At 49.0% G+C, this 15,173-nt stretch overlaps 1 protein-coding gene across 6 annotated transcripts in view; it reads left to right on the forward strand.

Annotated features, from left to right (window-relative positions):
* Positions 1 to 15,173, forward strand: part of atp2b3b (ATPase plasma membrane Ca2+ transporting 3b) — a 39,801-nt gene that overhangs the window by 20,404 nt on the left and 4,224 nt on the right. For 3 of the 6 annotated variants that reach the window (XM_078087669.1, XM_078087670.1, XM_078087671.1), the window contains 9 exons: positions 45 to 224; positions 622 to 709; positions 810 to 916; positions 1,705 to 1,896; positions 4,031 to 4,244; positions 4,481 to 4,692; positions 5,016 to 5,123; positions 6,072 to 6,254; positions 7,635 to 7,794. In XM_078087669.1, the coding sequence (XP_077943795.1) occupies positions 45 to 224; positions 622 to 709; positions 810 to 916; positions 1,705 to 1,896; positions 4,031 to 4,244; positions 4,481 to 4,692; positions 5,016 to 5,123; positions 6,072 to 6,254; positions 7,635 to 7,794 (1,444 nt within the window). The remainder of the gene's footprint in view (positions 1 to 44; positions 225 to 621; positions 710 to 809; positions 917 to 1,704; positions 1,897 to 4,030; positions 4,245 to 4,480; positions 4,693 to 5,015; positions 5,124 to 6,071; positions 6,255 to 7,634; positions 7,795 to 15,173) is intronic. The other 3 variants (XM_078087666.1, XM_078087667.1, XM_078087668.1) reach the window with 1 other exon arrangement.

Genomic DNA, 15,173 nt, shown 5'->3' on the forward strand with positions numbered 1-15,173 from the left:
ACTGAACCCTTGTTGGTATTGTGTCTTTGCGTTGTCCTTCCAAGGTGCCCGATGCCATCCGTAAGTGTCAGCGTGCGGGCATCACGGTACGGATGGTGACTGGTGACAACATTAACACAGCGAGGGCCATTGCTGTTAAATGTGGCATCATCCACCCTGGCGATGACTTTATCTGTCTGGAGGGAAAAGATTTCAACCGGCGAATCAGGAATGAGAAAGGAGAGGTGAGAGGCGGAGCAAACTGTCCAGTGTTTTAAATGGTTCCCGTTGAATTCACATCAAGTTCTCTATTGCTGCACTCAGTACGATGTGTGGTGGGCGGCTCGTTTGATTACTACGTTGACACACTGCTTTCATCCAACCTCCGGTCTCCACTGCCATTTCATATATGTCTATATATAGATATCTACATATAGATCCGTTATAAATAGTGTTTCAACAAAATATTGCTTTCATTAAAGATCAATAATCTAACTTTACTTTTTTATCACCAATAACCCAGGACAGATTCCTCATGTGTAAAAAAACCCTGAATCTTTACGAGAGTGAATTTCACAGTGAGAAAAGATGACCGCTGACAGGCCCTCTATGTTCCTATTATTCATCATACCCTCCTGACAGATTGAACAGGAACGGATTGACAAAATATGGCCCAAACTCCGCGTGTTGGCTCGATCCTCGCCAACCGACAAACACACCCTGGTCAAAGGTCAGTCTCGAGTTTACGAACCCACACACACACACACACACACACACACACACACACTCACACAGATGATAACGTGACATTCCCTTGTGTCTGTGTCCAGGAATCATCGACAGCACCGTCCTGGAACAAAGGCAGGTCGTGGCAGTGACAGGAGATGGAACCAATGACGGTCCAGCGTTGAAGAAGGCTGATGTGGGCTTTGCCATGGTAACCTGACGCATCATTCAACATTAGTCGGTGTTAAAACCCTTCTGTAGCGTCAGCGTTTGGGGAACAAATGGCCACGATATGTAACAAGAATATTCAAGATATGATTTGGATGTTTTGAAGCGCTGTTGCGCGACAAAGAGGAGAAGAAGCATCCGTTTGAAAGTGCGATATATTTAGAATCATTCACAGCTTGACCTCGCCGCGGGACGCTTTGACAAAAACATCACGCCATTTTAACAACATGTCGCTTTGTACCTGGCACAAAGACGTTGCTGGTCCGTGGCCACATCCGGCATTTGTTGGTTTGGGTACTTGGGACCTTGGTTCGCTTGAGAAGTCTCTCAATAACACAGGCGAGACCAGGGACGTCTACCTGTGAGGGGAGAGTCATTAGCTGAAATTAGCTTCAGTTCCCGTCAGAAAGTTCTGACAGCAAATTAAAGAGGTGAAATCTTGAACCGATGGCAATGATTTTTGGTCTGTACAACATAGCAGAACGTTGGTTCACACCTCTTGTCCTAAAACACAGACTTCTGAGTAGAATCTCTAACAGCGACACTTCTAAACATCTCAACTATAACTATCGCTTGAATGACAAGGTAACACAATTGTATTCATCAGGAGTTTAAGCATGTTTCTCTTCCTATTGATAATACATGCTTAACATGTTCACAGCGTTCTAAGCGCTAGCACCTGCAGTCGGGCGATATTAAGGCGATAGCTTGAGTGCTGGGCTGAATTCCGTTACGCGACTTGGTCTCCTCACTCTGTCTCAATCTGTGCAGGGTATTGCGGGAACAGATGTGGCTAAAGAAGCGTCCGACATCATCCTGACTGATGACAACTTCAGCAGCATTGTCAAGGCGGTGATGTGGGGACGGAATGTCTACGATAGCATCTCCAAGTTCCTGCAGTTCCAGCTCACGGTCAACGTAGTGGCTGTCATAGTGGCCTTCACCGGCGCCTGCATCACTCAGGTAGACAGATTCCTACATGCTGACACGCGTGCATTTCCACCACATACAGTAGAACACGTCACTTCAGTAAACGTCACTCGTGTCTCATATCTGCTCAGACAAGAAAATGCTGAAATGCCTGTTATGCAGTTTTTACACTTATATAAGCACAGATGTCCTGACACACATGGAAACATGGAATATGCTTGATTGGAAATAAATACCCACTTGCATATTTATGTATTTAATGTTATTTGTAATATATTAATATGGAAATAGCAGCATTTCCACCTTTATCTCAATCATGTTTCTCCTCTAAAGTAATCACCTCCTCATAACATCATTGTAATAATCTGACAAAACAACTTGACCCACTGATATTTAACCTGCACTAACTAAATCCCTGTCCTGGTGAAAACACTACGCCCCCAAATACAAAGCATGACAAACATGACAAAAAAGGGACCAGATCATCAACAGTATTAAGTATTACAATGAGGTTTTTTTACATATGTACATTTTCAGATCGAGTATTTCTGCACAGTTACAGATATTCTGAGTTGTCCAAACGTTACAATGCATGTAAATGGTAAATGGACTATACTTGTATTGTGCCTTTTTCGTCTTCGCACCACTCAAAGCGCTTTAACGCTTTATGTCATCATTCACACAGTGATGACAGCAGCTACAACACACAGTGACACCTGCCCATCAGTAACTACCATGCACACACTGCAGTCACGGCTACAGGAGCCACGTTGGGGTGAAGTGTCTTGCTCAAGGACACGTGGGTTAGCAGAACCTTGGATTGATTGGAGGACGACCGGGCTCTCCACTCAGCCTCAGTCGCCCCACAAAACATTGTTTCAAATCCTCAACGTCTTACCAAATTATTCTGCTTCAATCTGCATGTGATGGCGTCCAGCCACAAAACATTTCGCTGTAAGAAAAAGTTTGCTATCTAGCTTACTTCACACGAAGATGAGCCTGCACCCGGACTAACAGAGACATCTTAAAATATGACACGAGAATAGATATTCAAAGCTTACTTTAAAAAAACTGCAATGGAAGATATGAATGTAAAAGAAAACTAGTTATTGTAAAAGTGCTTGGGTTGAGTTTTGGGGCAAACAACCTATAGAGAAGTTTCTGTTCCGGCTTCTTGATCAAAAAAGGTCTTTAACCAACAATAGAACAAACTTTATTCCACAACTCATACTTCAAGCATGGTGGGATTAGCAAACGAGCTAACTAGCCAACTGCTAGCTAACTAGCTGGCCTGCTTGCTAATTCCACACTGGTTACCAAAGAAATAACCCTTGAAAGTACTGCTTCATCTTACGATGTTACGTCGGTGGGGCCACAAGGGTCTAGACTCAAAAGCAGACCCGAGGCGGAAAACAGTCTTTACTTCAGGCAGGGGTTCGGGTAGTCACACAGAGAAGGTGGATCAATCCAAATCGGCAGGTAAAGGAGGGACGGAAAAGGGTCAAAACACGGGAAGGCACACTCAGCAGAATCACAGGTAAGCTCATTGGAAACGAGACAAACTGGCACAGAACGAGCTGTTGGCACAGAGTAAATACACAGGAGAAGGAGACACAGGTGGAAACAATAAGGGCGGAGCTTTCAATCACAGAGGGCGGCGGCACGCAGGGGGGAGGAGTCTGAAACGAGAGGCAAAGGTGAGTGACAGAAACACAACAGAAAACAACATGTGACCTGGTGCCCCAGTCTTTGACCACTAATTCACTCTTCGTAACGTTACCACTCGGTGGCTCGTGGGAGCTAAACCTCAGTAAGTTTAGCTTATACAGAAGTGATCCCGCTATAACCACAGATGTATGAATGGGTCTGCATGCGGTGTTGCAGGCAGGACCTTGTTCGCTCTTATGAAAGTTGCTCAGGGGCGTATGGAACAAACAAAGTGAGACTTGTGAGTATGGAGCCCCATCGAAGGGCCTCATACTGGCATCACACCCCTCCAACGGCACACATAAACGGGGCTCCTGATCGTATCACCCTGCTGGGCTCACTTGAACGGTGATGTTCCTTCCACTCCTGTTCTGTTCCTTTGGATTTGCCATAGTTCATGGAAGAAGTGTGAAGCCAGAGTCCTGTGGACGCGGTTTGTGACGCAGCGCTCTCTCTGCAGGACTCTCCTCTGAAGGCAGTGCAGATGCTGTGGGTGAATCTCATCATGGACACGTTTGCCTCTCTGGCTCTGGCCACCGAGCCCCCCACTGAGGACCTGCTGCTAAGGAAACCTTATGGTCGGAACAACCCGCTCATCTCACTGACCATGATGAAGAACATCCTGGGCCACGGAGTGTACCAGCTGATCATCATCTTCACCCTGCTGTTCATAGGTACACACACACAGAGACAGCCAGCAATGCCTTTTCCTCCACTGTCATAGTGGCATTAGGACGGGTGGGCTTATATTCCAGCGTGACTCAACCAAAAAGATGTAAAACAAAAAGAGACAGACACACAAACGCAGTGTTTATTTGGCCTGTAGAAGATCGAACATACTTGTCACGAACAATACAGCTGATAAATGTGCTTTCACCTCTAATCCTGCCCTCCTTTGTTACCCCTCCAGGCGAGCGCATGTTCAACATCGACAGTGGTCGCCACGCGCCGCTGCACTCCCCTCCCTCCGAGCACTACACCATCATCTTCAACACCTTCGTCCTTATGCAACTTTTCAACGAGATCAACGCGCGCAAGATCCACGGAGAGAGGAACGTCTTTGACGGCATATTTGCCAACCCGATCTTCTGCAGTATAGTTGTGGGGACTTTTATTATGCAGGTACGGTTAACCTTTGACTCCTCTACGCAGGTTCACATCTTGATCTTTGGTCCGTTGCATTTATGGTGTTTAGAGTCAAAGTGAATATTGCCATAGCATGTAAATGTCAGAATGCCAAATCTTAAACATAATCCTCTTCAGGCCTTGACAGTGGGGCAATGCAACATCTCAACGAGTCATTCACAAGATTTTCTGATTGATCAAAACAGAAATAAATATATATATACGGAAGGAATTTTAAGAACACATCCTTGACACACGCTGGCATTGTGACCCTGTTTGTGTATGAGAACAATGAGCCCCGCCCTGTGTTTGTGCTGCAGATCGTGATCGTGCAGTGGGGAGGGAAGCCCTTCAGTTGTGCCCCTCTCAACATGGAGCAGTGGCTCTGGTGTCTGTTCGTGGGAGTTGGGGAGCTCCTCTGGGGGCAGGTAAGCGGCTCAGCTGACCACGGGGCTTGAGCCAAGGTAACGCTACCCGACTTCCACAGCAATCGACTGCTGACACTGAACAACTGAGCATCGGGGTTTGGATTTTACACACTACAAGACGTTCCACCAGGAGGAAGCCTGAAGCCTTCTCTTAGTCACAAGGAGCGATACGAGTGAGTCGTAGCCAGAGTAGAGTAGTTAAGGTCATCAGACTGGGCCTCGCTAGAGGTTTTGCAAGTTTTTCCCGATTCGGGGTCAACATCTAGACGTGACCTATTGAGACACGTGATCGTGTAATAACCTGTTGTGACTCGTCGTCACCAGTTCTCTCTTTAAAATCATGCACTGTGTGATGTGCCGGCCAACACAAACGCATCCATCTATGCGATTAATGTGGCCGAGATTAATGCAACAAAATATTTAAACGTAGTTAGCGTCCGTTTGTTTACATTACGTTTCCGGTCCCGGAAGTAAACAAACGGACGTCGCGGAATTTAACCGGGGAGTTGACCGCGGAAACGAAGCGGCCGCTAGCTAGTTACATCAAGATGAAGAGATCTTTCTGCCTGAGGAGCGACGCTGCCGTCATCAGCTGATCTGTCCCGAGGGTCAACGGGGGTCTGGCTGCTGCGTTTAGTCCATTGACACCTACTGATGCTCAGTTGAAAGCACTGATGATGGTCTGGGTCGTTTGAATCAGTGTGTAGAGCCCCGTCCCTCCTGTCCCGAACACATAAGTCCGAATGTGTTCTGGAATTCAGCCGTCTGAAGTTTCCTTCAGTGCAGTCGGTGAGGATGGAGATGAATGAGGACTGTGTCAGGTTGCTTTTGATGCTCATTCCCAGGGACTTGCTCCCCCTCAGCTCCACTGATGAAGACAGGGTGCTCACTATGACGGCATGCGAGCACCTCCTGGTCAAATAACCATCTAACACACCCGGCTTCCAGGTAATCGCCACGGTGCCCACAGAGCGGCTGCCGTGCCTGAAGGAGGCGGGGCTTGGCCTGGAGCCCGGGGAGGACGAAGGCGAGGAGATGGCCGAGGATGAGGAGGAGATCGACTGTGCTGAGCGAGAGCTGCGCCGTGGTCAGATCCTCTGGTTCAGAGGACTCAACCGCATCCAGACCCAGGTACTGTGACCCGCCCGCCCAACCCGACCCAACCAAACCTCTTTCACAGGACACCGGTCGATACACCTCAGCCAGGAGCTCCCCTGGGTCATTACACACCAGCAGCTTAACCTGGAAGCATAATCAAAACCTAAATGTAGACAATGTAGACATTTCAATGGGAAAACCTGATGTTTGTGCTTTTATTACACTGCTTAAATGAAGGGCGAGTATCTTTGCCTTTTGGAAGGAAAGTCCTTGATGAGTTAAAGTGCATTGTTGACTCTTTTCTTTTGGACACTGTGTCTTGAGTCTTATTGTTCTTCAAAAGTCTGCATCTCATCCTGTCTGTGAAGTTCTTCTGACTTGTGCCTCACATAATGATTCCAGTTCCTTCTCTCCTACACAGCTGACTTGTCTGTTCTGCGGGTGAATTGCTTTATCCACCCTGGAAGTGGTATTTTAGGGGATAAATGCTGTGATTGTGTGTGTGAGTGCACATTGCTTAGCTGCTCATAAGCAGACAGGCTGGTGACACGCGTGACTCTTTTAATTGATCGATTCTTGCACTGCTTTGTGTGAGAAAGTACATTTAGACAGCAAACAGCAAGCTGCTGCCGGCCTCCTCAGCAGATCCATCACGTCTCCTCCAGTGCCTCCGTGTAGATGTACATGAGCAGGGTTTGTCTGAGTGTGCAGATAAAGAATATGCACGCACACACACACACACACACTGTTATCATCTGTGATGCTTGTCAATGAATCAGAGGCTTTTAGAGAAAGTGAGAAGAAAGTCTGATCCAAATGTTTCTCTTTGTTTCTCCTGCGTTCATGACTCACAGACTGGGAACTAAATTCTAAATTCAGTTTTCATCTGTGAAACAGACGGGATTCTTTTAACAGATGCACACGAGAGGCTGAAGTGCACCACTTCTCCTTGTGTAACGCTGTTAACTAACACCGTGAACTTAGTAATCACCACGGGAATGACCTGCCAAACACGCTTTCACCTATTCTAACAGAGCAAGTGAGCGATATCAACTCCTTTTTACCACCTTTTACAGATGAACCCTGTCCTCAAAGGCGGCGTTGGTGATGTTGGTACGCGTAACAGTCTTGTTACCGGCCTATGATGAAGGCCCGGATACCTCTTTGTTAGCCTGTTGGGATGCAATAGAAACGTTTCTGAGAATCATTGCCAGCGCTGCCTTTAAGACAGAGCAGAGAAATCCATTTAGACCAGACAAAGAGGTTTTCTCTTTCTCTGCCGTAGACAGAAGTCAAACCACACTCATTCGCCGTTAAAGGGAGTTTGAAAGGCGTTCGTAGCATCCGGCTGAGACGCGGCGCGCACTCCCTCCCGCCCTGACTGAGTGCTGCTGTTTTGTGTCTGTCCTGCAGATGGAGGTAGTGAGCACGTTCAAGCGAAGCGGTTCGTTTCAGGGAGCGGTGAGGCGGCGCTCCTCCGTGCTCAGTCAGCTCCACGACGTAAACACTATCTCTACCCCCTCTCACGTAGCTCTGTCCACGGCTACAGCCAATGCCAGCCCGGCCCCTGGGAGTGAGTCCGCCGAACGCATGTGCACACACACACACACGCGCACACCTGCGTGCACACCCGCAGCCACCTTCTCTCTCACGCGCACGCACTCGTACACACAGATACACATGCTGCACGGCACGTGGACTGCAGTGTCGTTACTATCTATGGTTGTGCCCCCTCCTCCTCCTCCTCCTCCTCCTCCTCCCCGCTCGCTCGCTCGCTGCTCGTGTGCAATGTCTCCTCCTCCTCCTCCTCCTCCTCTTCAGCGCCCGGTCCCGACCGGGCGGTCCGGGACCCTGCTGAGTGTTGGTGGGTGCAGGAGGCGGCTCGCTGCTCTCGGCCTGAGGCACGGAGAGCCGTGTTACAAACAGGCAGGGATGACTCGCTCCCACAAGGCCGGACGCGTCCTAGAGTTCAGGCTGCAGGCGGCTGCTCCTCCTGCAGCCTCCTGTGCACACGAGGCCCTGCGCCGCTGTAAACGCTGTTCACGTGCAGCAGTGGTTTCTCTCCTCCGACTACCTGGGGGGGGAATGTGGTGCTCTGCAACAACAACTGTGACTCTCACACTATTTACCAAAAAGGCTTCCGCGTGGGAGTGTAAACCTTCGAGTATAAAAGCCCCGCAGCGTGCTGCTGTTTCTACAGTAAAGAAAAGGTTCACTGTTGATTTCTTTCTCCTTCTCACTGTCCGGTGCTGCTTTTGTGTTCAACTGGTTGTTTCTGTAACAGTATTTACAGCTCCAACGCCACAAGTTCGCCCCCTCCAATGTCTCCAGGTTTTACCTATTTGTGCAATCTGTTTTTTTCCTCCCTCTCTCTCTCTCTCCATCACAACTCTGTTTTTTCTTCTATACTTACAAGATATTACAGGTTCCCTGTTTGCAGACCTATTCTGTGAAATGGATTCTTGTTGTTCTTCATAAGTAGAGTTTTTTCTTGTAGAGGTATTTAGATTTGACCAGATCTAAATACGGCCTCTTGTGTAGCACACGATAAGATTTCTTTAGTTGGTTTCTCCTCATGTTTTTGTCCCTTCCTTTGTCCTTCCCTCATGCCCTTTATCATCCCCCCTTCCCCTAACTAGAGTAGCGTCTACCTCTCATGGTTACTTTTGATTTCTTCGTATGTCAGTTCCGCACGTGTCTCGTTTGCAAGTGTGTTTATGCGTGTGCATCTGCTGACATGTCCGAGAGCCGTAGTCTGACTTCTGTGTGCGAGCGTGTGCTGATGCGTGTGCTGTCCCCTCATTTGATCGTCTTCATCTGTCCTCTCAGTTGCTTCTCCTTTCCTTCTTTGCTCCCTTTCGTCATCCTTCCCTCCTTCCATCCCAAGCTGGCCTCCTCCCCACGCCGCTCCATCGCCTGTTGGTACCGAGACGCCTCACTGCTCTTTGTCTCCGGCAGAGACACGAGATGTGACTTTGTAAAGTGACACGCTTGATTAATGCCGCGCTGCTGCTGGTAGAAACCCAGCTGGGGTGATGGTGTGCAGTCAGGTGTGGAACCGCGCGCAGGCCTCCGTTAGCTTAGCACACGTGTTAGCGTGTGACACATGAAGTCCTCAGTTGCTAAAACTAAATGGATTAACAAGCAGGGCCATGCTGCTCCTCTGAATCACTTCCTGCTGTGCAGATGCTAAATATATGTCAGCAGCGGCAAAGCTAACACGCATTAGCGTGTTCAATGTTTACCATGTAAAGTTAGCATGCTAAAGGTTGCTAGTTATCGCGGAGCACAAGGTGTGGCTGGTTACAGACCACTGGATGCTAGTAGTGAAGAAGGTCACATCGTGACCTGGTTAGGGAGCTGGATGAAGTATGACGCCATAAAATGTGTCTGGACCGTATTCCATAGAAAGCTATTGAGAAACCCTCAAGAGGCAGTGAGACGGATCCGTCGTTGGGGTTTGTTCTGAATGGACCTCACGTACACAGTCCGCCTGCTGCACAAAATGACTCAAACTAATGCACGATTACTTCTTCCTGTCCAGCAGCATTTGCTCCTACAACTAAAACTACATTGTGACCCATCAGACCGTATCTATAAATGATGAGAGGAGCCAGTTTGCACTTGAACACTCCTGACCACTCCTGTCGTTTGCACTTAAATTATCTTGAATATATGAGCTAGTCATTTAGAAAAGACATACCGTTTTGTGTCCATACGTTATTGAAAAAATATAAACGCATTAACTGTGTCCTTTCACACCTCCTTGCGTGCGTCGACCCATTTTTGTAGACTAGCGTCTAAAGCGGCGCAGCCTCCTGCAGCAGCAGGCTGTGATTGGTCTGCTGACTACGTCCTTTACGGAGTCTCAGGTCTCCGTTTTCACAGCACAATACGGACGTTATTAAAAGGAAGAATGTTTACGAGAGAACGGATGAGATTGAAGAGCTTTTGTGGGAACAAATGTGTGACTGTTTAGGTCGTCTTCAACAAAACACGTCACTCCGCCTGTTGTTCTGGAGGTGAATCGCTCTGCAACACACGCAGGACTTTACAACCAGGAAGTGAAACCACGGCGTCGACACGTAAAGACGCAGAAACACGCGGCGGCCTTTAGTGTATTTGGGCAGAGTGAACACTTATTTTCTGATGTAAAGAAAGTGTATGCTGGTCTTTCATATAGATACAATATTATTAAATTATTATTAGATTAAATATTTTAAGTGGATCAGAACGATACAGACGTTCAGGCTTCTTCATGTGGCTCAAAGGGGAACTGCAGAGGGACGGTGGAAGAAGTTCTGCCCTTTCATTTGCCAACCCAATTAAAATATTCTGCGACCCACCTGAGGGCCACGACCCACGGTTTGGAATTAACTACTTTAAGGGATCCTTCAAATTTAAAATGACAATTTGTACTCCAGCCACTCAGCCGTTGTTGAATTCTTTAGAAAAACTTCCTTGCAGCCCACAAGGGGTAAACTATGTTAGCAGAACTATGTTGTCTATGTGAAAGATGCCGCAAAAGCTTTCCAATGTGTTATCTGAGGCTGACCTCCCCCCGCTTCAGGGTCATTAGTTTACTCCTTTAGCCAGAGATCTGTGCGCAGCAGGCCCAGCCCTCAGTGTTGGCACATAGTCGTGCTGCAGTATGATGTGCATATTCTGACCTAAACACACTCACCTCCCTGTCTTTGACAGACAAATATATCATCACGGGCTGAGAAAGGCGTCCAGGGATATGTCAAATATGAAGATGTTAGATGTGTCATACTTTCATCCACCTGAGCTGTGCTGGACCTTGGTGACATCTGTCTTTATCTTTAGACCTTGTTGACCCATCTATCTGTATCTTTAGACCTTGGTGACCCATCTATCTTTATCTTTAGACCTTGGTGACCCATCTATTTTTATCTTTAGACCTTGGTGACCCATCTATCTTTATCTTTAGATCTAGGTGACCCATCTATCTCTATCTTTAGAACTTGGTGACCTTGGTGACCCATCTATCTTTATCTTTAGACCTTGGTGATCCATCTATGTTTATCTTTAGACCTTGGTGACCCATCTGTCTTTATCTTTAGACCTTGGTGACCTTGGTGACCGATCTATCTTTATCTTTAGACCTTGGTGACCGATCTATCTTTATCTTTAGACCTTGGTGACCCATCTATCCTTATCTTTAGATCTAGGTGACCCATCTATCTCTATCTTTAGAACTTGGTGACCTTGGTGACCCATCTATCTTTATCTTTAGACCTTGGTGATCCATCTATGTTTATCTTTAGACCTTGGTGACCCATCTGTCTTTATCTTTAGACCTTGGTGACCTTGGTGACCGATGTATCTTTATCTTTAGACCTTGGTGACCGATCTATCTTTATCTTTAGACCTTGGTGACCCATCTATTTTTATCTTTAGCGCTTGGTGACCTTGGTGACCGATCTATCTTTATCTTTAGACCTTGGTGATCCATCTATGTTTATCTTTAGACCTTGGTGACCTTGGTGACCCATCTGTCTTTATCTTTAGACCTTGGTGACCGATCTATTTTTTATCTTTAGACCTTGGTGACCCATCTATATTTATCTTTAGACCTTGGTGACCCATCTATCTTTATCTTTAGACCTTGGTGACCTTGGTGACCCATCTGTCTTTATCTTTAGACCTTGGTGACCCATCTATCTTCATCTTTAGACCTTGGTGACCCATCTATTTTTATCTTTAGACCTTGGTGACCCATCTATCTTTATCTTTAGACCTTGGTGACCCATCCAATTTTATCTTTAGACCTTGGTGACCCATCGATCTTTATCTTTAGACCTTGGTGACCCATCTATCTTTATCTTTAGACCTTGGTGACCCATCTATCTCTATCTTTAGACCTTGGTGACCCATCTATCTCTATCTTTAGACCATGGTGACCTTGGTGACCCATCTATCTCTATCTTTAGACCTTGGTGACCCATCCATCCATCCATTTTCAACCGCTTATCCGGGGTCGGGTCGCGGGGGCAACAGCTCCAGCAGGGGACCCCAAACTTCCCTTTCCCTTTCCCACATCTATCAGCTCTGACTGGGGGATCCCAAGGCGTTCCCAGGCCAGTGCAGAGATAATCTCTCCACCTAGTCCTGGGTCTTCCCCGGGGCCTCTTCCCAGCTGGCCGTGCCTGGAACACCTCCCTAGGGAGGCGTCCAGGGGGCATCCTCACCAGATGCCCAAACCACCTCAACTGGCTCCTTTCGACGCAAAGGAGCAGCGGCTCTACTCCGAGCTCCTTGCGAATGGCTGAGCTTCTCACCCTATCCCTAAGGGAGACGCCAGCCACTCTCCTGAGGAAACCCATTTCGGCCGCTTGTACCCGTGACCTAGTCCTTTCGGTCATGACCCATCCTTCATGACCGTAGGTGAGGGTAGGAACGAAGATTGACCGGTAGATCGAGAGCTTTGCCTTCCGGCTCAGCTCTCTTTTTGTCACAACGGTGCGGTAAAGCGAAGGCAATACCGCCCCCGCTGCTCCGATTCTCCGGCCAAACTCACACTCCATCTTCCCCTCACTCGTGAACAAGACCCCGAGGTACTTGAACACCTTCACTTGGGGTAAGGGCACATTCCCTACCTGGAGAAGGCAATCCATCGGTTTCCTGCTGAGAACCATGGCCTCGGATTTAGAGGTGCTAATCCTCATCCCGACCGCTTCACACTCGACTGCGAAACGCTCCAGTGAGAGTTGGAGGTCACAGACGGAAGATGCCATCAGGACCACATCATCTTCAAAAAGCAGCGATGAGATCCGCAGCCCCCCGAACTGTAGACCCTCCTCCCCCCGACTACGCCTCGATATCCTGTCCATGAAAACCACAAACAAGATTGGTGACAAGGCGCAGCCCTGGCGAAGGCCCCCAAGGACCCCCTCACCCCGCAGCACCTCCCACAGTATCTCTCGGGGGACCCGGTCATACGCCTTCTCCAAGTCCACAAAACACATGTAGACTGGTTGAGCATACTCCCAAGCCCCCTCTATGATCCTGGAAAGAGTGAAGAGCTGGTCCGTTGTTCCACGACCAGGACGAAAACCGCATTGTTCCTCTTCAATCCTTGGTTCGACTATCGGCCGAACCCTTCTTTCCAGCGCCTTAGAGTAGACTTTACCCGGGAGGCTGAGTAGTGTGATACCCCTGTAATTGGCACACACTCTCTGGTCCCCCTTTATGAAGAGGGGTACCACCACCCCGATCTGCCACTCTTTTGGCACTGTCCCAGACTTCCACGCAATGTAGAAGAGGCGTGTCATCCAAGACAACCCCCCAACACCCATTGCTTTTAGCATCTCTGGACGGATCTCATCAATCCCCGGGGCTTTGCCACTGCGGAGTTGTTTGACTACCTCAGTGACCTCCACCAGGCTAATTGACGATGATCCCTCCTCCGCCTCCAGCTCCGCCTCTACCAAAGAGGGCGTAGTAGTTGGGTTCAGGAGTTCCTCAAAGTGTTCCTTCCACCGCCCGATAACCTCCTCAGTCGCGGTCAACAGGGTCCCATCCTTACTGTACACAGCTTGGATGGTTCCCCGTTTCCCCCTCCTGAGGTGCCGGATGGTCTTCCAAAAGCACTTTGGTGCCAACCGAAAGTCCTTCTCCATGGTTACCCCGAACTCCTCCCATACTCGCTGCTTTGCCTCCATCACGGCAGAGGCTGCTGCCCTTCGAGCCTGTCGGTACACTGCAACTGCCTCTGGAGTCCCACCGGATATCATAACCCGGAAGGCCTCCTTCTTCAGTCGGACGGCTTCCCTGAGCACCGGTGTCCACCACGGGGTTCAAGGGTTACCGCCCCTTGTTGCACCTAAGACCTTGAGGCCACAACTCACTGCCGCGGCTTCAGCAATGGAGGTTTTGAACATAGACCACTCTGGTTCAATGTCCCCTACCTCCACAGGAATGTGAGAGAAGCTCCGCCGGAGTTGTGAGTTGAACATTTTTTGGGTCCATTTTTCGGGTCCTCCTCCAGACGTTCTCAGTTCCCCCTCACTACACGCTAGGGTTTACCGGGTCAGTCCCGAGTCTTCCCCCATCCTCTGACCCAGCTCACAACCAGATGGTGATCAGATGACAGCTCTGCCCCTCTCTTTACCCGAGTGTCCAGAACATGCGGCCTCAGATCAGACGATACGATTACAAAATCGATCATTGATCTTTGGCCTAGGGTGCTCTGGTACCATGAACATCCTTATGTTCGAACATGGTGTTTGTTATGGACAATCCGTGACTGGCACAGAAGTCCAGTAACAAACACCCGCTCGGGTTCAGATCAGGGAGGCCATTCCTCCCAATCACGCCTCTCCAGTTATCTCCATCGTCTCCAAGTCTCCCAGTAGGACTATGGAGTCCCCTACTGGAGCCCAATGCAGGACTCCATTCAGGGTCTCCAAAAAGGCCGAATACTCTGAGCTGCTGTTTGGTGCATATGCACAGACAACAGTCAGAGTTTTCCCCCCCACCACCCGAAGGCGTAGGGAGGCGACCCTTTTGTCCACCGGGGTAAACTCCAATGTAGCAGCACTCAGCCGGGGACTTATGAGTATCCCCACACCCGCCTGGCGCCTCACACCATGGGCCACTCCGGAGTAGAATAGAGTTCACCCCCTATCCAGGAGTTTGGTTCCAGAGCCGAGGCTGTGCGTAGAGGTAAGCCCCACCAGATCCAACTGATAACGCTCCACCTCCCGCACAAGCTCCGGCTCCTTCCCCCCCAGAGAGGTTACGTTCCACGTCCCCAGAGCCAGCATCTGCCGCCCAGGTCTGTTCCGTCTAGACCCCCCACTGTCACTGCCACCCTTGTAGCAGCGCACCCGACCCCATCGGCTTCCTCCACAGGTGGTGAGCCCATGGGGAGTAGAGTCTTGGGCTGCCGCGTCACTCGTTCGGGCTGTGCCCGGCCGGGCTCCGCGG

This window comes from Gasterosteus aculeatus, chromosome 2 (genome assembly GCF_964276395.1).
Source record: "Gasterosteus aculeatus chromosome 2, fGasAcu3.hap1.1, whole genome shotgun sequence".
NCBI classification, from domain to species: Eukaryota; Metazoa; Chordata; class Actinopteri; order Perciformes; family Gasterosteidae; genus Gasterosteus; species Gasterosteus aculeatus.